A 24,851-nucleotide genomic window follows, 5' to 3' on the forward strand; every position below is an offset into this window, starting at 1 on the left:
TGACTATAGGAAATACATTTTCTCCGGCTTAATCTCCTATATCAGCAATATAAGAGTGCACCTGAACGCCAGGCAAAATTTTATGTTCAGGGGCATTGCCATATTGCTAAGGGTATACGGTAGTACAGTTCATTCTTTTATTGTACCAACTCACGCCTTGCCTTTGGATAAAAGTCACACACAGGCTATAGTCCCATGTGGACGAGCAAATGTAATCTAAAAGGCAACCAAACTCTTAAAAAATGACACATGAACGAACTAAAACCCCTATTTAAGAGCTCTTGATAGTGCGTATAACCTGAGACTAACATGTAGAATATATACTCCTTTCTCTTATTGTAACTAACTGTAATTAAAAAGTATTCAGACAAGTTGAGTTTGGCTACCGAATGTTTGCAACTCCTATTTAAATCATGCTAAACTAAAACATCTACTACATGGTAGTCTGCTACGTCTACACTTAGTTTAAGAACAATAATTGTTGTAATAACAGCAATACATATTAGATTATATTTCTCCGAGCCCAAAACACCAGGAGCGTATGAGATGAATGACCAATTAGACCTGAATGAGATGAAAGCTTTGCTATTGGCTACGATCAGCCTGGTCTTATCCAGGACAAATTATTATAACCGGCGTGTAATCAAGAACAGCCTGATCCAGTTTCGAACCATCAAAAAGCTTTACTCAGGATTGAACTGGTAACCTCTTGGTTACCTAGGTTAGAACTGTAAACACTCAGCTATATAATATATATATCATCTATATATTATCATCATATACAAAAAGAATTCAAATATATACTGTCAGCCGTGCTGCGGTTACCATGGTTACCACATGTTGTGGCGTACACCGCTGGGTGCGCCAGAGTTACGTAGTGGGTACGTCGTAACTACATGGCGCTCCCAGCGGTGTGCGCCAGAACCTATGATAACCGCAGCACGGCTGACAGTCCATATTTAATTCTTTTTGTCTATGATATCATATATCACGCCTTACTATACTCCGTTCACAAAATTTAGGCAGTTTAAGGGGAAATTCTCCACTACTTTTTTACTTGAAATATATGGCACATCTGATTAATATTTTGGCGAGCCTCAGCTATTGAGCTATTATTTTAAAGGTAGGTTCAAGAGGATAAGATAGATTTCACCCCCTAAACCCTAAAACCAGCTAAATTTTGTGAACGGAGTTACTCTCGTTATTATGCAGATTCTAATTTTTTCAAGTTCACAAAAATGGGTACAGTGAACAAACATTTTCATTTTGACAATCAGAGTATATTGGCAGTTAACGTCCTAAGTACACTAAGAAACTTCACCTTACTCTGTGTAAGCTGGTAGGTTAAACTTGGATGTTTATTCAATGGTTAGGTCTACGACGAATTACCGCCGATTTCCCCCGCCAAAACCGACCACCTTGTTATCAAGTAATCCGAGTTATGACATGAGGCCTTGTCCTTTGAGCGAGACCTCGTGAGGTTTACAAGCATTGCTAGCCTCTAATTAGCCTTGCGAGGACCTAATATGTGGAACAACCTCATAACTCCGATATAAATATTAACACTAATAACTTTGTATGACTCGCTACAACTTTCAATTTTCTACACAAAGTGAGGATCTGAACTTACTACGCTTGTGGTTAAAATGTAATGCCTTGGTGATTGGCGGGATTTGAACACGGAACCTCAGGGAGCAAAGCCCCGCACTACCTCTACAAACCAGATTACCATGGTGGTAAGTACGGCATTTTCTTGTACTGGCGAATTTCCCACATAGGGAATAACCTTTTACCGTAGGTTTCATAGTAAGACCTGGACCCAGGACCGATTTACTTTCACTTTTTGATGTACCCAAAGTCTAAAATCATCGTTCAAGCATGTGTGTGTGCTTGTGTTAGCACGATAACTGGAATACAATTTTGATGAGATTTGGTACAAAAGTTTAAACTTTCAATTTCAAAAATATAATCGAACGACTTTGCCAACCTGCATTATCGGGCAGTGGAAAATTAATTTATAATGTTAAAATTTTACAAGATTTTACAATTTATTTCTCAGTTAATATATTCTAATTGAATATGGGAAATTGTTTTTTTTTATCATGGATTAACATTATGTTTTTACTCGTACTATCTTAATACAATGTTAAAATTATACCAAAATAAATATCAACTTTTGAGTATTTAGTTATTTATGTTGTAAAAATTATAATAAAAAGTTTATACTGCTTAAGATCTAATTTCAATTTGAACTTTCAAGAAGTAAAAAAACATTAGTTTAATGCCTACAGGTTTCAAAGCATTATTTTTATGTTAAGAAATTTGGAAAATAATGAAACTCTAAACTATTACCATGTACATCGTGTACATGTTTGATTTATTTAATACTTAAATAATATAGGCCTATACTGTAACTAATTCTACAACAACATAGTCCTATAATACATAATACTATTTGGATTTATATTTGTTCACAAAAATCTTCGAAACGAATTTAACAACAAAAGTGTAAAACTTGACAACAAAAATACTTTAACTTACTGATAATAGTACAAATTAATTTTAAATACAAATACGAATGCACAAACAATCGTCTTATGATATAAAAGTTGAGATTATATTTACTGTATTAAGTAAGTTTTCACGGATACAGATTTTCTTATTGTTCTCGGCGCCTGCAAAAAGAAAATACTATTTTCTTACAAGAATGTAAAGATGTTGCTCGCAGTCATTATGAAGGCGTTGACACTTTGGTTTACATGTTGTACATGTTTATAACGTCGTCTTCAGCAGCATACTTGTATGTTAAATCTTGTTAAATTTAATGCATCTGCAGATGATTGTCGACTATTTACAAGAAACACACACATGAAACAAACATTACGATCAGGATATGTGCGCTAGTAATTCTTATCATAGGTTGACTATGTTTGCATTTCGATGAAGTTATTAGTTTTAATTCTGTCAAACAGCTGATTGTAAACAGCTCCCACACAGCACAGGATATTCCCTGGATATCCCGACCAGTTTCCACATCCTACAGAGATCCCAGGATTTGACAATGTCCCTAGGATCACTTTAGGATATTGCACACATCCCACTCAAACAAATGCATTTTGGGAGTTTCCTCAAGACTTCCTATGGATATTCTCTGTAGGCTACATTAAAACATATTTTATAGTGTTGAATATATATATATATATATATATATTTTAGTGCTTAAACGTAACTAAACAAAATTTCTATCTTATTTCGAATTAACATTACCAATGATTTTAAAATTAATCAAGTTTTTGCCGTGATCACATCCATAGGATATCCTTAGATCGGTAGGAATTCCCCATGGGTCAGAGCTCCCAGAATAATTGATTCTCCAATTCAAATTATTCATCTTTCCCTGAATAATGAACTTTAAGTATAAATAAATGTTTCAGCTGAATGAGATTTGTGAGAATAATATGTGCCTATAGGCTTACAGGGTGTTCATTTGAAAACTTTCTATATCTGTTGTGTACAAAGGTAAGGCTTTTAAGTACTTGTTCATTCTCATTTCCCCCTAATTTGGACATGCCAAATCCAATATAATTATTCTCAATTTTGAAAAATGCCCCAAAAGGGCCCAATTTTAGGGGTAGGGATGTTATGTAAGACGATGAGGAAGGATTTAAGAGGTATGTCTAAGAGAACATTAAAAAAACCATGACAGTCTTGAAAGAAACAGGCAGGGGTATTGCTTAGCCTTTCTTTGTCATGTTGTGATCGCCTCCACAATGTACGTGATCTAGACTTATTGCAATATTCCAATCTAAGAAACATTTTAAACATCTGCCATTTCATTAGTAATCAAAAGGTCGCGGGTCGATCCTAAGAAAAGTCAGTAGCTTTTTGATGGTTTGAAAATGGACCCAGCTGTTCCTGATCATTGGGCTTTAAATAAATGATCCTGACTAATGAAACCGCTGATCTTAGTCAGTAACAAAGCTACACAGATCATACACCATTCTACACTCATCCTTCACTCATATTTGGGTTAAAATAAGCACTTTGGTGCCGTCCCCATCTCAATGAATGATAATAAAAATAATTGTTAATTTATTACTGATGCATTGTAATAATTTCCTGCTGTTGCGATTCCAATTTACACCACAATGTTAAAAGTTAAAAATAGGACCAATGCCGCTGACAAAAATGCACTCTAGGCCATTAGAGTATTGGGTTGATTCCCAGTTCCAAACTAAACTCACATACAATTTAACCAGTTGTTTTATTATACTAATAGTTCATCACTTACAGTACATACGGGCAATGTTTCTGAACAAATTGTCACTGTATCTGGCAATTCACTGATGTTAAATTCAAACAGAAAAATAAACATCTCTCTCGGAAAAATAAATATCCCTTGAGGAAGAAATGCAAGTAGAAGCACTGGCACAGCAACTCTCGTAGAACATCCACATGCTTTGATTTTGTTAGGTTGGCACCAACTAGAGAAATCAGCTCATGACTTTATGTATGTACAATCCCACAATTCTTACTTCATTCCTTCATTGTTCTATGAACAATTAAATTCATCCACTATTATTAAATGGTGACTAACATCTTTCAATTCTATCATTCAGTGCTACCTCCAGTTGTATACTAGCTCAGTGCGACTAAAAATAGGTTGGACATAAATACTGTTGATCGATAACAAAAATATGCAGGTGTGGTCACATTTTAGCTCTTTAATGATAAATAAAATCTTAATTTTAAAATAAACATTTATTTACAAACATTACAGCTACATCTATCGACTAGGAGTGGTAGGCTTGGAGTAATGTTGTTGAGCGTAGCCGGGCACTGGTAACCTCAAACCTGGCTTTGCCTCAAAAAATGTGTAAGAAAGAGTAATGTCATCAACATACTCCATCTTTGGGTCATCCGCAAACTCTGAGTCAATGTAGAAGAACACTGGCATATCCACCTGGGAAATAAATATATTTACAAAATGTTAAATGTTTCACTAATAAGAATGTTTAAGTTCTATATCTTATGAGGTTTATATAAACTTGGCAAGTAAGCAACATAAATCATCTATCTATCTATCTATATATTAATAGGCAAGCATGTTTCTTTAAAACCTTTTTTCTCAGCTCGTGTGCATCGTAGGGAAAATCTACGCATACCGTTGGAAAGCTATTTTCCTGTAGGTGTGCAGAATCCCTTTATAAATTTAAATAGGCTCAAAGATAAGCACAAAAAATGAGTTTAAAAATTTGAAAAAATTAACATGGATCTTATGCGTTGCTATGCTGGTTACGAAATAACAACGAAATATAAACAGAAAATCAAAACAAATGGAGGAAACTCCAATCACATGTTTTATTTACAGTGTGGGGTGAAAATAGATAAGTGAGTACATTACATATTTTTGGTCGAGTTTCGACCACTGGACGACCTCTCGTCTATATATTAATAGGCAAGCATGTTTCTTTAAACCAAAACCTTTTTTCTCAGCTCGTGTGCATCGTGGGGTAAATCTACGCATACCGTTAGAAAGCTATTTTCCTGTAGGTGTGCAGAATCCCTTTATAAATTTAAATAGGCTCAAAGATAAGCACAAAAAATGAGTTTAAAAATTTGAAAAAATTAACATGGATCTTATGCGTTGCCATGCTGGTGACGAAATAACAACGAAATATAAACAGAAAATCAAAACAAATGGAAGAAACTCCAATCACATGTTTTATTTACAGTGTGGGGTGAAAATAGAGAAGTGAGTAAGTTTACATTACATATTTTTGGTCGAGTTTCGACCACTGGATGACCTCTCGTACTTATTTAATACGCAAGCAGGATTTTTGTGACAATTACTCCTCCAAAACTACTGAACCGATTGACATGTTTTTGGTGTCGTTGGAAAGAGCGTAACGTGAAGTTGTGCAGGAAACTTTCTTTTTAGGGAAATAATTAGAGAGTGAGGCACTGGGGCCCTTTAAAGTTTCATATTTCTCCATAAGAATAACATGGGAAACAAACATTGTTTTGAAACTCCAGCTGTTGTCAGAAATTAAATATTGATAATTGGTCTCCATAGAAGCATGAGAAAACTCGCAATGTTTACATTACCTTTGACATTTACATGTAAACAACCAGAACTGTCAAATGCCTATTTCACGATTTCAGACAGCTTATCCAAAAAAATAAAACAACTATGTGGTAAGGTTTATTTAATCTTAAACTTTTTGATGGATTATTTATTATAAATCTATTTCAATGATTATGAAACAGATTTTTCCCGTTGTGAAGCAAAAATTAAAAGTGAGAAGAAGAACATATGTTAATTGCAAACATGCAATGTGTAAATAATCTATGTTGTATTAAAATTGTGTATAGTTTTGGATGTTGATTTGTGTTTAATGATAGCCTATGTTATTGGTTATTGAATTTTTATTTTAAGAATTTGGCATATGAATATGCCTATGATAAATAACACCATTTCAGAGTTCTGTCAGTTTTTGCTTAACTCTGTTCTGTACAGTTTAAAGTAGCCTACACCTTATTGTCTACAAATGGCTAAATAACTTAGGTACGGTACATTATAAAAGCTGAGAGCCTTTTTACGTTAACTTAAATTGTAAGCTTACCTTTTCCCGTCCATGGGCAGTTTGATAGTTAAAAATTATCCCTTTAAACTGGAATAGGACTGTTATGTAAATTGCGAGTATTTCCATTAGTTATTAATCTTTTAGCCAACTCTTTTAAAATCATCGGAAATTATGACTGTTGTCAGTTTTTAAACAAGATATTTGTTTATAAATAACTCCCGTACTTCTTTGCAATTGCTCGATTTCGAGCAACATGTACACTAGTATATTCAATTACATAATCCTTAATCTAACTAAAAGAGGTTTAAATTACCTGGTTACTGTCAAAACGATCTTTGGTAGTTTACAAAGACTACAGCTGTTTTGTTCAGCGTATAAAGGTCAGATTGTCACCATATGTTTTAATATTCCTCATGGTAAAGTTTGTCAGAAGTTTGGTACCTATTTGTGTACTAATAGCACACGATAAAAACGAAAAACCACACAAAACTCCACCAGTAGGAATATTAAAACACACGTTGACATGATGTGCTCCATCCTCAACTCGAAACAGCTGTAGTCTTTGTAACCTACCAAAGATTGTTTTAACAAGGTAATTTACATCTCTATTAAAAATTTCAGACGATCCAGAGACCTCTTCATGAAATTGATATAAGTAAAGTGAAAGTAAAAAGTATATAATATTTTGGAATCCATACATTCTTTATATTATAGAGCCTCTTTGATCTAGTATGTACAGTATTCTCTAGCTAATTTGGCAAAATCAGGGTAACCGAGTGGTTATAGTGCTCGACATTGAATCTGAAGGTCGCTGATTCGATTCCAAGCTGTTTGTTGGTGTTGTTGCTGTTAGGCCTTGGGCACATTACGAGCGGCAATCTGAGCGAAACGTATGCGGCGGATGGTTACAATACAAGCAGCAACTTTCTTACAACTCAGTGAATTTCCTACTTTTTCAGTATAGTTCATGATGGTCAACTTTACAGACCCGCAGGACTTATTGCATCTAATGTCTGTCAAAGAAAAACATTGTTTTTTGGCCAAGGAGACGTTTGGGGTACATTCGATTAACAAGAGCAATGCATGGTTTGAAACAAAACTAACAAGCGTGACTCATCTGAGCGGTGAGTGGCAGAGCAGCATTTGGCCGTACCGCTTATCATCCCTCACCGCTAAGATGTATCGTGGTCACCTTAAACAAATCTAAGCGTAATTGGTTGTGGTTGGAAATTTTGTAGTTCGACAAGTTTTTGCCATGGTAAAATAGAGTAGGCTATGAGTTAAAGAACTTTTGAGCAAGCAGTTTAGGGGTTTGAGCAGGGTTGCTTTGGTAAAAGGGCCCCGGACCCAGGAGGGCAAGAGGTTTTTATAGGTTTCTTGGGGTGCAAGGAAAATAAAAATTCCTCGCAATGAAGGGCGGAGGGTGCAATTATTTCTTGGGCCCATTGCCCATCACATGCGAACCGCGGGCCTGTGTTTGAGCACATACAATGTATTTGAGTTGAGGTGGTAAAGGAAGCTCAGAATAGTAGGTATAACAATAACTACCTCTTCATGTGGGTTCAGCATTTGTTCTTCAAAACAAAAACACTGGATTTTGTTGAAATACTGGCCAGCCTCAAACGGCACAACATTGTACGTACTGATTCCAATGACTGGTTTATCTGTGGGATTCTTTGCTGTGTAGAAGGCAAGGGCAGTTTCTCCGGGAAATACCTGTGGACATGTGATAGATCAGTGACAAAGCTTGTGTGTAATGACTACTAGTTTGTAATATCCAGAAGTATAGTCATGCAATCATTGATTATTTAGGCCTAATGTTCTTCTCATTTGATGCAGGTAAAAAAATGGCGTTTTTTATTACACTTTATGGTAAACTACGAAGATTTTAGCATCCATGCATTGAGCCCAATAGGTGACTCATGGCCTGTGTTGGTTAGTCTATGGTAACACATTACCGTACCGTAACTAAAAACCATAAGATACACACAGTAGGATAAGGTTTATTTTAGGTGATGGTTAGTTTAACTTACGTGATTTTAAAGATTATTGCTGATATTTTCCATCACAATTAGGCCTACCAAAAGACAAAGTTTTTGCGAGGTTTCAAGATCTGGAATCTGTCCCGTATTTAGACAAGCAAATACCAAAAACATAACAAGGTTTGGCCTACACTAGCTCAGCTAAAGATGGAAAATCACAATTAAAAAGTTTAAATAGTTTTACTGCAATGCATTTAATTTGTACTAGCTGTGTGGTTCTACGGACGGGATCGTGCAGTCAGTTGAAACCTTCTTATAATCAGAACTGCAGTTGGTTTGCATGTTTAGAGTGCATTTTTCTAGATATGCAGGAAAACTCCGGATAAGGCACTGTTTCAGGGTCTTTTTCCCGGTTACCAAAACTCAAGTACAGTTTGACACACACACACACACACACAGAGAATTTCCGGTTAACGACCTGAATGATGCCTAGAAATTTAATTTAATTTACAGTTACACATTATTGCACTTGCGATTAATTAAATCCCTTATGTAGGCCTATGGCACAACTTTTCAATCTCAATTGGTTTTGTATTTTCTAACAAAACGTGAATGGTTCTTACAAATCTGAAATGGTTGCCGTATTTGTAAACAACATGTAGAAAAAATAATCTGTATACAAACAGCTGTTCGTTATTTTATAGATGTTGTATTCTCCAAACAGATGATTAGTATTTCATAAATAATTACGAATGTGGTAAACCTTGGGAGAAAACTTGACAAAAATCACACAAAATTGAGTTTTTGAATGTCCGTTATTTTATTTTAAAAGTAGTGAGGCCATATTTTAATGGCTAAAGACCCCCTCGCCAATCCAGTGAATACAAAAATAATACAGTAGAGATTAAAAAATCCGAACCAATTGGGACTGTAGGTACCGGTAGTTCAGATTACCGATTTATTAGGATTTTCAAACATAGCCTAGAAATGGCTAATAGACACATAATTAGGCCTACAGTATTAAAAATACAGTTCTAGGATACTGTGAATGAAATAAAAATAATGATTTTTGTATTTAGGTATTTTCGTTATAAGTTATAACTGTAATTCCTTTCTTGAAAAAAATATGTAGAAATTAAACATTAGAAACAAACAAAACACAGACTGGCTCACTCATTTCCCTGCCAGGCTACGACTGTTTGACCCGAAAAATTGTAAAAGAGCTTTTGTCCCTGTTCTAATTCAATATTTTAAAACCCTCAGGAGTGGTTCAGATTTTCGACTCTCTACTGTATTTGAATCCCGATCGATGATCTTGAGAGACCGTGTAAAATGCCTTCTGGGCCGTGACAGACATACAGAAATTGAGATACAGTAAGACTTTTTTCGGCTTCTTTAATATATAAAACGTAAAAATAACCATTAAATATATTAATCGCCTTCAAATATGAAGGACTATTAATTCCATTCAACACAGGTCATAACATATATTTATAACTGGCCAAATATATTCAAATTGATCACATGCATAACTTACCTTTATTTCAACCTGCTGCGGTCTGAAATTCCATTTCATACTAGACGAAACGTCCGCATTAAACTTAACTGTTATTTCTCGATGCTTCACTTTTTTAAGTTTCTCAACATCAGTTCCACTAGCCTCTGCCGTAGCACCTCCATAGCTGTAAGCCTGAAAGTATTTTGATCCTGAATTATTATTTTGAAAACCCCTTAAGTTATTGTGTAGTTAAAGTACAGTAAAGACAACGTTCCACACATATCGTTATTAGGTTTGTGGCCTCTAGATGAAGGATCTAATGGGCAATCTTTTCATTTGTAAATTAAAACTGACAATAGACAGTAAAAACTAAGGAAAAATTGTGAAAATTTAGGAGGCTAGATTAGTAGGCCTACCGTAGGCCCACTAGGTTAGTTAGGTACCTACTAAGTACATAGGAGGCCCAGTATTCAGTCTTTTAAATGACTTATGACTTGTGTTTGATATTTAATTTTGCTTAATTTGTGTCAGTATCGACAATAATGATAACTTAAATTGATTGTTAAAGCAGCAATGCAAATGATTAAACAAACAATACGTATGTTATCTTCCTACAGTTAGGCCTATTAACAAATAATCATTTTGTAGGACTATGCCAAAGAAAATATTAACTTAGACCAACAGATCTGTAATGTGGTTCTAAATACCCCCGCCGCAGCAAACCTGCCGACTAAGCGAATTTCCATTTGTCTGAATTGATTTTCAGTTAAATATATTTTAATAACATTAGGTTTAACGAGTACCTAGGTTTGCTGCTACAAGGAAACTAATAAAGTGTGTTTTTGAGTAAAATATTGATAGCTTAGTACAAAATAAATAAATTTGCCAAGTTTGATCAAAATATATAAACAAGCAAACTACAACATTTGACAATATTCTCCATATAAGAATAACATGGGAATTTTAAATTTTTTTTTTAATTTTCTCCGTTACTAATAATCAAACAAAAATTCTTTTATATACTAAATTATTTGTTTTTTTTAAGCTCTTTAAAAAGGTCTAAAGAGAAATCGGGAAATTTTGTGTTTTGAGGGTCAAAAGTGAGAAAAACCAATTTTTACCCCATAAAACCCCCGTAAAGACCCGTTCCCATGGTCCGATCGTGCTGGTTCGCGAACTCATTCAAGTTTATCCCGCTTTACACCTTTAAAGCAAATTTCATCAAAATCGGACAAAAATTACTCAAGTTATCGCGTTCACGGACGTATATATATATATATATACTAGCTGACCCGGCGAACTTCGTATCGCCTAAGTTATAGGTTTCCCCTAAGACAGACCGATGGAAAGAAAGTACCGTTACGTTTAATTTTCAAGATGATCTTGTTCGCATCGCTCAATCACGTCCTGGTTGAAGTTCGTTCGCTACGCTCACTTGCCTTCAGGTTAGCTCGTTCGCTACGCTCACTCGCCTCCAGGTTGAAGTTCGTTCGCTACGCTCACTTGCCTTCAGGTTAGCTCGTTCGCTACGCTCACTCGCCTCCAGGTTGAAGTTCGTTCGCTACGCTCACTCACCTTTTGGTTGCAAATTAGCTGTTGTCATAAATGTAAAAGAAATAATAGTGCTGCACCCTGTTGGTAATCCTTGTAACTTTAATGCTATTGAACATCATAGAACAGAACCAAATTGTTTAATTGAAACAGCTGTTAAGATTCATTAATTCCATTTCTCATAAGGTTAACATGGGAAACTCCAGAGCCACTGGGGCGGAGCCCTTTTAAGAATTTTGAAACGGGAAATAGTTTACGTCCGATTCGCATACCTACAGAATTTACACACCAAATTTCATAACGATCGGTTAAGTCGTTCCGGAGGAGTTTGCAGACAAACACTGTGACACGAGAATTTTATATATTAGATATATATATATAAGTCTGTATATATATATACATATATAAAAATTTAAACGAATGGTGTTTTTGGCCTCTGGGGACATCAAAATGAAAAAGTAAATCGGTCCCGGGTCTAGGTCTTACCGTGCCACCTACGGTAATAGCTACTTCCCTATAGGGAAATTCGCTAAAAGAAACAAAAGTAATAGCCTACAGCGACTATCCATATGGTCTTACACAACAGTTTTCAATCGGCCTGGGTGCGTTTTTATCTTTTTTAATTTATGTTAATATCCAAGAGGCCACACATAACTTTTATTCTAACCTCCTTAGACACTTACTTGCTAAAAAGAAAAATTATCTCACAAATCATCTGTTGTGGCAATAGCTTAGTCATGTAAACTAGCAAAGGCTACAGACTGTTTGGAACCTGTATATTAAAGTGTGGCCCATTTGCGGGGCTCTCAATTCGACTTTATACTTTTATTTTTATTAGCCTAATTTGCCAATTGATTTAACAAAAATCTTTCAGATTATGTTTACAAGTTGAGAAATGCTCATTACGACTAAAAGCCTATGGTATTAATCGATAATAATACTGAGTGTAAAATCTAAAGTCGTAACAATACAATTAATTAACTTAGGATACAGTGCATGCGAAGGCTTGTAGTAGAATTTAGGGTGTGTTGCTAGCCTATGGTTAGCGTCTCGGACTTTGGTGCGGGAGGGACGAGTTCAATCCCCGGCACATCCACAAAACTTTAAGTTAATGGGTTTGGACCGTTTTCCCATAAAAGCGTTTGACTTCATTACTTCATTTTAAAAATGCAACTGGCGTTGATACAAGAAAAAAAAAGAAAGAACTAAGAGTAACTTACCTAACTTACTGATCATAGGTAACTTAGAAGGCTACTTTGCTAAGCCTACATGATAGCCATTGTGAATGGGTTAACTTAAGGTAGAAGAGGTATTACAATTAACTTAGGCCTACTACATCTGTTGTAGGGTACACATCCATATCTGTTGGCACAAACAACCGAATAAAAATATCGATCGATATATCGTTTGGTTAGTTATGTAAGGTTAACCTAACCTAACTAACCAAACGATAGCCTATATCGAATTAAACAATGGAATAATCAATATTACTCATTCGGTTGTTCGTGCCAACAGATATGAAAGTGTACCCCTGTTGTATTGGTCAGGGTTTCTAATATATTTAATACAAACTAAGCCTAGGCCTACCTGACAAAATATTCTGTACAAAGGAACTGCAGCATAGCTCAAACCTACAACAAGCACTCCTGCAGCTGCTAGATAATACAGAGTTGACTTGGTTTTTAAATCTACTTTTGCACTATAAAATTTGTTCTTTGAAAACAGTTGGTTCGAGTTTGAAAAATAAAGTTTTTGCTTAAAGTTTGAAGCCGTTGGATTAACTTTAGTTAAAACACATCTTGAACTAAGCACTGAGACAGCAGATCTACAAAACATATTTAAATATCTCGAGGATTGAAAAGGGAATAACTAAACACTATCCATTCGTTTTACAGTATAACAAGTTATTATATAAACTACTTTGGTTACATTTTCTTAAATTGTGAAATTAAAATCTTACAGAATACAGACTAAGGTTAGGGTTAGGGTTAGATTGTCTTTTGTTTGTGTCGTCTGCAATTTTTCAAGGCAGTTGATTTTGACATGCAATGAAGCTACACATACTACATACAGACGCGAATTAAACCACAGTACCTGGGGACCGAGCTTTGCTCGGGGAAAATCATTAGTCCACTCTGAAAGCAGTCTTAGTACTGTATTGGAGACACATAAATCCATTCCCAAACTCCACACGGCTCGCCTTTACTACGTCCTACACCATTTCCTACGTCATGGACCTGTTTCCCTCCATTTCCATAGCACTTTAGGATTGTAGATACCTTAATCTAATCGTTATTAACAGTTCCCACACTCCGGACAGCTCGTCTTTACTACGTCCTACACCATTTCCTACGTCATTGACCTGTTTTCCTCCCTTTCCATAGCATTTTTGGATTGCAAATACTTTAATCTAATCATCATAAACAGTTCCAACACTCCGGCCACTCGCCTTGACTACTTCCTTCACCACTTCCTACGTCGCGGACCTGTTTTCCTCCCTTTCCAAAGCATTTTTGGATTGCAAATACCTTAATCCAATCATCATAAACAGTTCCCACGCTCCAGACAGCTCACCTTGACTACTTCCTTCACCACTTCCTTCGTCACGGATCTGTTTCCCTCCCTTCCCATAGCATTTTAGGATTGCCCATACCCTTATCTAATCGTCATAAATAGTTCCCACGCTCCGGACTACTCGCCTTGACTACTTCCTTCACCACTTCCTACGTCGCGGACCTGTTTTCCTCTCTTCCCATAGCATTTTAGGATTGTAGAAACCTTAATCTAATCGTCATAAACAGTTCCCACACTCCGGAAAGCTCGCCTTGACTACTACCTTCACCACTTCCTACGTCACGGACCTGTTTCCCTCCCTTCCCATAGCATTTTAGGATTGCCCATACCTTTATCTAATCGTCATAAACAGTTCCCACACTCCGGACAACTCGCCTTGACTACTTCCTGAACACCTTCCTACGTCGCGGACCTGTTTTCCTTCCTTCCCATAGCATTTTAGGATTGCAGATACCTTAATCTAATCGTCATAAACAGTTCCCACACTCCGGACTACTTGCCTTGACTACTTCCTTCACCACTTCCTACGTCGCGGACCTGTTTCCCTCCCTTCCCATAGCATTTTAGGATTGCAGATACCCTGATCTTATCGTAATAAACAGTCCCCACACTCCGGACTGCTCGCCTTTACTGCTTCCTTCATCACTTCCTACGTCACGGACCTGTTTCCCTCCCTTCCCATAGCATTTTAGGATTGCCCATACCCTTATCGAATCATCATAAACAGTTCCCACACTCCAGACAGCTCGCCTTGACTACTCCCTTAACACCTTCCTTCGTCACGGACCTGTTTCCCTCCCTTCCCATTGCATTTTAGGATTGCCCATACCCTTATCTAATCGTCATGAACAGTTCCCACGCTCCGGACTACTCGCCTTGACTACTTCATTCACCACTTCCTACGTCACGGACCTGTTTCCCTCCCTTCCCATAGCATTTTAGGATTGCCCATACCCTTATCTAATCGTCATGAACAGTTCCAACGCTCCGGACTACTCGCCTTGACTACTTCCTTCACCACTTCCTACGTCACGGACCTGTTTCCCTCCCTTCCCATAGCATTTTAGGATTGCCCATACCCTTATCTAATCGTCATGAACAGTTCCCACGCTCCGGACTACTCGCCTTGACTACTTCCTTTACCACTTCCTACGTCATGGACCTGTTTCCCTCCTTTCCCATAGCATTTTAGGATTGCCCATACTTTTATCTAATCGTCATAAACAGTTCCCACACTCCGGACAGCTCGCCTTGACTACTTCCTTCACCACTTCCTACGTCACGGACCTGTTTCCCTCCCTTCCCATAGCATTTTAGGATTGCCCATACCCTTATCTAATCGTCATGAACAGTTCCAACGCTCCGGACTACTCGCCTTGACTACTTCCTTCACCACTTCCTACGTCACGGACCTGTTTCCCTCCCTTCCCATAGCATTTTAGGATTGCCCATACCCTTATCTAATCGTCATGAACAGTTCCCACGCTCCGGACTACTCGCCTTGACTACTTCCTTTACCACTTCCTACGTCATGGACCTGTTTCCCTCCTTTCCCATAGCATTTTAGGATTGCCCATACTTTTATCTAATCGTCATAAACAGTTCCCACACTCCGGACAGCTCGCCTTGACTACTTCCTTCACCACTTCCTACGTCACGGACCTGTTTCCCTCCCTTCCCATAGCATTTTAGGATTGCCCATACCCTTATCTAATCGTCATAAACAGATCCCAGACTTCTCACTGCTACCCTTGACTACAATGTATCGAGTAATCTTCAGTATAATCTTTGCTAAATGATGTTTTTCCTTTTGTACTGTATTTGTAATTTGCTAGTATACTGTGGGTAGTTGGCTTATTATGAACACATGCTACAACTTCAAGTCTTTTGTTTACTTTTTCCTTGTTATTTAATTCAGCCAACAAGGTTACCTAGCAACCCATAAGACTAATGTTAAAAAAATGTGATTTTCAGTTTCATTTTTCTACGTAATTAGATTTTTGTTGGCAGTTCTAACTGCAGTAAACTCGTTTTTAGGCCAGAATTAAACTATTTACAACATTTGAAGAAAATCGTCGGAACCGTTTTCGAGATCTTTGTGCAAGCAAGCATACATACATACAAGCAAACATTGCTCGTATTAGAGTATAGGAGTACCTGGGGACCGAGCTTTGCTCGGGGAAATTCATTCCCCAACTCTGCGATGCCAGCCTTTACTACTTCCCTCACCATTTCCTACGTCATGGACCTGTTTCCTTCCCTTCTCATAGCATTTACGTATTACAGATACATTAATCGAACTGCCACAAAAGGTTCCCACACTCTGCGATGCTAAACTTTACTACTTCCTACGTCGTGGACCTGTTTTAATCTCTTTCAATACCATTTTAGTATTTTAAATACATTAATCTAATTGCCACAAACATTTACCACACTCCGCACTGCTAGCATTTACTACTTCTTTCACCATTTCCTATGACTTGGACATGTTTCCATCCCTTCTCATAGCATTTCAGTATTTAAATTTCAGATACATAAATATAACTGTTACAATTGGTTTCCAGTTCCCAGACTCCACACTGCTCGCCTTTACTACTTCCTTCACCACTTCCTACGTCGCGGACCTGTTTCCCTCCCTTCCCATAGCATTTTAGGATTGTAGATACCTTAATATAATCGTCATAAACAGTTCCCACACTCCGGACTACTCACCTTTACTACTTCCTTCACCACTTCCTATGTCGCGGACCTGTTTCCCTCCCTTCCCATAGCATTTTAGGATTGTAAATACCTTAATCTGTTCGTCATAAACAGTTCCCACACTCCGGACCGCTCACCTTTACTATTTCCTTTACCACTTCCTACGTCACGGAGCTATTTCCTTGCCTTCCCATAGCATTTTAGAATTGCAGATACCTTAATCTAATCGTCATAAAAAGTTCCCGCACTCAGGATAGCTCACATTTACTACTTCCTTCACCACTTTTTACGTCGCTTGTACGTCGGTCCTGTTTCCTAACCGTCCCACAGCATTTTAGAATTGCAGATACCTTACCATCCTTATGGAATAGCTGAAGCCACTTTTCTTGTTAGTTCTGTCTGGTTTTCTGTAGATGTCATGTTTTGTTTACAATTTGTTTCTATTATTTTAGGGTCATTTTCTCATTATTTGTGTCTCACTGTTTTCTTATATAGCCAACTATAGTAATATAGTCATATAGTACGGTAATATAGTGAACGAGTCTTCGTTTATGATTAAATAGTATTACTTGGTTAAATGAGGTTTTAAATTACTGAAATAACAAGAAACAAATTGTATACAAAGCTCGACATCTGCAGAAAACCGGACAGAACTAACAATAAAATTGGCTTCAGCTGTTCCATAAAAGGATGGGAAATTTACCTTAATCTAATCGTCATAACAGATCCCACACTCTGCACTGCTAAGTTAGCCTTTACTACAATGTATCGAGTAAGCTTCAGTATAATCATTGCTCAATAGTAACAAGTGATGTTTTTGCTTTTGTACTTTATTTTGGAATTTCTAGTATACTGTGGGTAGATGCCTTTACGAACAGATGTGTTACAACTTACAAGTCTTTTGTTTACTTTTTCCTTGTTATTTAATTCTTCCAACATGGTTACTTAGCAACCCATAAGACTAATGTTAAAAAAATGTGACTTTCAGTTTCATTTTTCTACGTAATTAGATTTTTGTTGGCAGTTGTAACTATAGTAAACTCGTTTTTAGGCAAAAAATAATCTATTTACAACATTTGAAGAAAATCGTCGGAGCCGTTTTCGAGATCTTGGTACAAGCAAGCAAGCATACATACATACAAGCAAACATTGCTCGTATTAGATTATAGGATTAAACTGTAGGGCGCCATGATGGAAGGAAAAAAACATGGTAGGGCGCCATACCTTACAATATCATAGCTTATAATTAATTGAGAATTTGTTCCATGATTTAATCGTACATAATTGGCATAGCTTATAATGGAAAATTTAAATTAATTGTTTAATCATACTAATATTATAACTATTATTAATACTACCAAAACTGTTTGTGGTTTGAATCAATTTTAATGCATTTATTTATAAAAATGAGTATATTGCAATTTATTTTAAGTGTATTTCAAGTTGTTGACATTTCCTTGATATGATTTAAAATATCAAGTAAATGGTCAAAAATAATGAAATCATTTTTATTTTGTTAGATTTCACGGATCCCGGGATCCCACTGAGCTATAATTCTAACTAACTGGAGGTAGCACTGAATGTCAAAGATGCGTGTCGCCAGCCGCCATGTTTGCGTGAGGTAGGTGTCCATAAGAAGCCATGTTATTGCCATGACAAAAAACTCACTGCTATACAACCTAGTTATAAGAAGCCATGTTATTGCTATGGTAAGAAAACTTACTGCTATACCAACCTAACAAAATCAGCGACTCGCTTTTGACAGACTTCTGCCATGGCAGTGCTACCTCCAGTTATAATTTTAGCTCAGTGCGGGATCCCGCCATTAACTCGGGGTAGGTCTTTGGAAACTTCAGATTTGAACCATAGGAGTAAGCTGCCTATTAGCTGCTACAATGTGTAACCTGTCACAGACTAATGAGGTTGTTTACTCTTCTGATCCAACAACCATGTTTTATAATCAGCTATACTAATTTATGTGACTAGCCGTACCATATGAGTACGTAATTACACAGGTGTTTCGTGATCAATTGTCAGTAAAGTTTACTCTGTTGATATCAATCCCTTTATTTTATAAAAATACAGTATGGATACATATTTATTTATAAAACAAAACTTAATTTAAAAACCTATATACTAGTCTCATCATTCAAAATCTCGTAGAATATTACAAATAAATGCTTTTCTAAATTTGCAACAAAATATGCTTTCTAAGTACTAGCTGACCTATGCCACAGAAAAATTAGAGTAGGCTATAACGTTATCCGTGCCGTGCGAAGCATTCGCACTGTACCCTCCTAACATCCCACTAGATTAAAATACACAACGTAGACTCAGAGTAATACTGCGTTCTTAGTGCATCGATTTCAGATAATTAACTTTTTTTAAACACGTTAAACTATTTACATATTTATAATATGTTTACAGGACCTCTTTTGAACACTATATGTTATTTGAAGTGATGTTATATTTTAATACAATTTTTGTGTTCATGGCTTTGTTTTTACATGGATACAGTTTTCACTGAAAAATCGCACCCTTGAGAACGCCACAAATAGCTGAATACGTATAAAAACGGGGGCTGGCACGTAAAATTCTTCCTTCTTTGGCATCGTCCATGTGTCTTAATTATAGTCAATAGTCATGACAAAGTTAACTTTTACGGGAAATTCCTTCTTTACTCAGTTTGACCGGAGTTAGCCAACTGCTTCGCTATGAAAAGTGTCTAGGTGCCCAAGTGAGCTACGACCAATCTTTGGGCCCTGCTTAGCGTTTTGGTTTCTACTGATCAACTGATATTAAAGTTCTTTTTAGCATGGGTTTATGGGGTGGCGAACCTGAATGCTGGCTTAATTAGTTCACAATTCGATACAACAGAGCGTTTTACGTCCCTCGGTAAAGAACCGAATTGTAACTGAGGTTAACAATTTTCTGTATGTAACCATTGACTATATATACCTACTGTAGGTATATATAGTCAATGATGTAACACATTTTACACATCATAACCACAGACAATAGAATACTTTTTAACCTTTCTTTGTTGAACAGTCGTAAATGTTTTTTGCAAAAAATGGCTCTTGAACAACATTGGTTGATATTGAGTTTATAGATTTATGTGTCATTGACAACTTTGCGTTGGAAATTAGGACTTTTTTAGAGTGGAAATTGTTTGTTTTGATAGCTCAGCTATTTTAACAAGAGAGTAAAAATCTCCCTTGTCAACCGTACAAATCTTCCTACGATTCGTTTTCAGCTCTTCATAATCAGGATTAGCCTTAAATGTTATGAATGAATTAAAGTGAATATCTGTGAGATTTAAGTATTCATTGTAAAAGTTTGAATTTAGAAAAATAAACAATCAACATTATTACATATTAACACCCTACCTTTATTTTCTCTAAGCAAATATTGTCAGGATAAATAAATGAAACACATATCCATCTGACAAGCAGTTTATTATATTTTATACTGCAAAGTCTGTCTTTTTACATACCTCGTTTAGTTTATTCGCACCTATCTTCAAATCCTTCAAACGTATTGTTAATGAGTTTGACCAATCTTTCTGAGAACATCATTTTCTTCGCTGTCAATTGAAATAAATCCAAATCGACCGTTTTGTCTAATTTTGGCATTGTCTTCTCATCGCGTACCAACCTAAATTCTGTAGTACTCCAATTCAAGCTACAGTGGGCAGTTTCGTCATCAGGACGTTCCAACCTCATTGTAAAAGTCATTTGAGTCTTCACGTCGAAATGATCATAACTGTACAAGGGTTTACGTTTGCAGCAATTATACAATTTCTGCCATAAATATCTCTTTCTGACTTGTGATATTTGTGCATGTGGATCGTAACGTCCAATTCGAACGCAGGCCCATCTCTAGTAAAAGGGTTAGCTCCTTTCTAAGACGGTAACGCCTGTAATTGTCAAATCCCAACATCCAATGCACCCACACTCTACAATTCCATCGGAGTTGGTAGATTTGTAGGAGGTAGATGGATTATCAAAGGGGCATTCATTCTTAAGCGGCAATTCGGGCAAAAGACCAACAATGGATTCCACGATTTTGCCATAACTTGGATCACCACTTACCACTTGAATTGAAATGAACGTGATCACTTGCACAATTAACATCTCGTCTCGTCGTCAAGCGAGACCCCTGAAGATTGGAGAATGAGGTACACAACACAAGACGACAGTAATCACTAATGTTGACTCGATATGATGTTATCCACAAGCTTAACCAAACATAATTATATAATTACACAGGTGTTTGGCAATTAGCTCTTGACATTTTACCAATCTAGTGTACCTGTTGCTCTAAATCGATCAATTATCAAATAGGTTCAACTTCAAAACTAATAACATACATTTTTATTTTCGATGAGCTTAAAAGACTCAACTCAAAGTTTATAACTAATGGAAATTTTGTACTTTCAGGTAATTTAATAACACGGACGATGCTGATCAAGAAGTTATTTAATAAGCCTATTGTGTTCGATTAGATTGGTCAAATTAAAAAACAGCCTAATAGACCACATCCAAAATGAGATTTAGCGGATAATCAAAATTACTTTGTTCAGCCTTAAGATACGATAAGCACTCTTACTAACTTAAATACCTAACATTTTTTATGCAAAATCACGTGTGAATTTTCGGGACCTAGAGGTGTAATCTGTACAAGAGCTCTTATTTACTTTGCGTCCCGAAGATCATAATTTATCCAGCTTGGCAGCCAAAGTAGGCTATGTACCCACAGTTAAAATTTTTGGTAGCGTCGCGGACATCGAGCCCAAGGCAGCGATGTCGTGGGTTCGGATTCTGGTCACTGCCGAAAACATTTTTATCAGTACAGTTCACCTTTGTACTGTACCGGCTCACCCCTTGCTTTGCTGGATACGTTCCACGCACGGGCAAATGCGAGGCTAAAATAGGCCACCAAGCTCTTTAAAAAATCTTTTTTTAGGGGCAACAGTACAGGAGTTCACTATGGACAGGTACACAACACACTATGGACAGGTATATGGACAGGTGGACACAAACAGACTTTAGAATGTACATTGGTTGCAGTAGAAACAAAATTAGGACAGACATTGGTAGGAAAAATCCCAAACAAGTAGTGTGACAAGCAAAACGTAACAAGCTTGGTAACTTCTATGCTGATTAATTTGCTCTTAGTTTACATTGTAAGTACTTTGGGACCGAGCTTTGCTCGGAGAAAATCATAAGTATACTCTGAGAGCAATCTTTGGTCAATGTTGAAACAGCGATTCGTCGACGCTCCTGCTCAAGATGATCGGGCGGCCTGTTGTTCATCATATTGATCGGCCATAAGATCTGAAATTATTTCTATACTTTCATTCTTCAATGCGAGACTTGTCCGAGGTTCTGAGACATTTGGTGAGATGTATGAGCTGGTTGAATGTAGACGAAGTGATGTTAACTAAAAGGTATTGACGATGACATGGGCACTTTCAATGGCTGTAGGACGGAAACTGGATTTTTGGATTTTTCCCAGCCTTGTGACCAACTGTAATAAATCTTAGGTGACCAAAAATACCTCATTTTAAATTTTAAAAATCAATATCTTCGAAAGAAAAAAAGTTTGCCTGTACACGTGCTTGTTTTTGAGTACCGAGGATGATCAGGAAAAATGTGAACTATTTGCGAAGCATCTGGGATCGGTTTACTCTACTGCATCAGACACAACCCCCTCTTTTGACTTTTACTCAGTGAATACCGTCTGCAGTGTTAGTCTCTCACTCGCTGAAGTCAGGCTCAAGTTATCTCAACTGGATGGTTCAAAGGGTGCGGGCCCCGACAACATACCACCTTCATTGTTGCGCTTCGGCTGCGATCTGCTTGCTGAACCCTTGCAATTTTTATTCAACCAGTCCTTGGCCGAAGGCATATTTCCTGCAGCCTTTAAGCATGGGTATGTCGTACCCCTTCCTAAATCTGGTGATCACAGTGATATAAAGAATTACCGCCCTATCACTATCCTTTCTGCACTTGGTAAAGTATTCGAGAGCTTGGTTCTGGACAGACTGAAGATTTTCATCGAAGGTATTATCTCCTCAAATCAACATGGTTTTGTCGCAAAGAAATCTACAATCTCGAATTTATTATTGCTTCAAGAGAGAGCTCTGTCCGCCTTTAGAGCAGGTCGCCAGCTTGACGTCGCCTATATCGATTTCGCCAAAGCGTTCGACAAAGTAGACCACAAGATCCTCGTGACAAAGCTTAGGGACTATGGCATTCTACAACCACTACTTGGCTGGCTGGAGGACTACTTAACTGGGCGCACGTTGACTGTCAGGCTTGGACCTTCGCAATCGCAACCATTTCACCAGACCTCGGGTGTACCACAAGGCTCACATTTGGGACCCTACCTATTTAATTTGTTCATCAACGATCTGGTGGCTTCTATCGAGGTTGGATGTCTCGCGTTTGCTGATGATCTCAAGGTGTTTGTGGAGGTTAAGACGGAAGAGGACTCAATACGCCTTCAAATATGTCTTGACAATGTCTTTGCTTGGTGCAAAGTCAACAAGATGGAGATCAATCCTGGAAAATGCTCAATATTAACCTTCCATCGTTCCAAGAATCCAGACATCTTCATTTACATGCTCGGAGAGGACAGTATTCCTAGAGTCACGTCCACAAAAGATTTGGGGGTGATATTCAGCAGTGATCTGAGTTTCGACGAGCATATAAACTCTATAGTCAGCAAGGCTAACAGGCTGGTTGGTTTCATCTCCCGTTCTACCAAAGGTATGAATAACCCATCTGCATTAAAAACTCTGTATTGTGCAATGGTGAGACAGTGTCTGGAGTATGCTTCCCCGATCTGGACTCCGTATACAGTTGGTGGACGCACTCGTCTTGAAGCAATCCAGGAAAGATTTTTGAGGCTGGTGGGAGTGCGTCAGGGATACCCCTATCGGGAGGTGCCAACGGATGTTCTGGCTGAGGAGCTGAAAATCCGGCCATTACACATGAGGCGCAGCGTTGCTGATGTTGGTCTCTTGTACAAGCTGCTAAGGGGCCATATATGCTGTCCAGAGCTGCTTTTAGAAATAGACATCAGAATCCCTACCATAACAAGATCCAGAGACCTATTCGGCCGTCGCTTCAGAGGCACCACTTATGACTTTCACAGTCCTCTGGCAAGAATCCTCAGGCTGGGCAACAGAGTTGCTCGTGATGTCGACTTCTTCGCTGACAGCTACACCTCCATAAGGAGAACAACCGAAGCAACCCTGGTGGAGATGTTGGACTAGCCTCAACGCCTCTATTGTTATATATATTCTTGTTAAAAATTCTATTGTTGTATTTTGCTCTTTGTTATATTTATTATTGTTATATCTTTAGTCTTTGTTAACTTATTCATTGTCAGATTATTTATTATTGTATTCTATTGAGTATTGTATTGTTATATTTATTATTGTTATATCTTTAGTCTTTGTTAACTTATTCATTGTCAGATTATTTATTATTGTATTCTATTGAGTACTGTATTGTTCAGCTTGTTTTTGTTTTTTTGTTTTGTTTTTTTGTTTTTTTTTTCATCTATGTATTTAGCATTCTATTGAGTATTGAAAATTGTTCAGTTTTTGTATACATCTATGTATTGGCTTAGCCGTTGGCATGTATAAATATATAATATACCTACACTTACTTTTCAATTCTAAGAACTGAACTGCTACTTTAGAAAGCGGTCGTAGGTAGAAGTATTAAAATTAACATAGGTGTGTCGGTGTGTGTCATAATATTTATCTTATTATATCGATTGTAAATCCAAACCAAAGGCAAAGACCATGATTTTAGACATCCCGCCAAATCTGACAAAATCTATCATCATCTAAAAACATCGAAAGGTAATCACCTGTTATGCAAGTGAAAATCGTGAAAATACTTACTCTCTTCTTCTTCCTCTCCTCTCTGTCACAAAAAA

General features: G+C 37.1%; 1 protein-coding gene across 1 annotated transcript; it reads right to left on the reverse strand.

Annotated features, from left to right (window-relative positions):
* Positions 1-4,704: 4,704 nt before the first annotated feature.
* On the reverse strand, positions 4,705-13,618 carry LOC129003021 (cytochrome c oxidase assembly protein COX11, mitochondrial). Its single transcript, XM_054431218.1, has 4 exons — positions 13,206-13,618; positions 10,107-10,259; positions 8,136-8,303; positions 4,705-4,963 (listed from the first exon to the last, which is right to left on the reverse strand). The coding sequence occupies exons 1-4, from the start codon at positions 13,452-13,454 to the stop codon at positions 4,787-4,789; spliced, it is 747 nt and encodes a 248-aa protein (XP_054287193.1). The 5' UTR covers positions 13,455-13,618; the 3' UTR covers positions 4,705-4,786.
* Between the last annotated feature and the right edge of the window lie 11,233 nt (positions 13,619-24,851).

This window comes from Macrosteles quadrilineatus, unplaced genomic scaffold (genome assembly GCF_028750875.1).
Source record: "Macrosteles quadrilineatus isolate MER2022 unplaced genomic scaffold, UCM_ALF_1.0 Scaffold_9__3_contigs__length_116548681, whole genome shotgun sequence".
NCBI classification, from domain to species: Eukaryota; Metazoa; Arthropoda; class Insecta; order Hemiptera; family Cicadellidae; genus Macrosteles; species Macrosteles quadrilineatus.

Coding starts and splice junctions, on each gene's coding strand:
- LOC129003021 (XM_054431218.1), bottom strand. CDS start 13,454: ATGTTTTGTAGATCTGCTGTCTCAGTGCTTAGTTCAAGATGTGTTTTA. Junction 8,304..10,106: donor CGCAGCAGGTTGAAATAAAG/GTAAGTTATGCA, acceptor ACATGTCCACAG/GTATTTCCCGGAGAAACTGC. Junction 4,964..8,135: donor TGCTGAACCCACATGAAGAG/GTAGTTATTGTT, acceptor TTTATTTCCCAG/GTGGATATGCCAGTGTTCTT.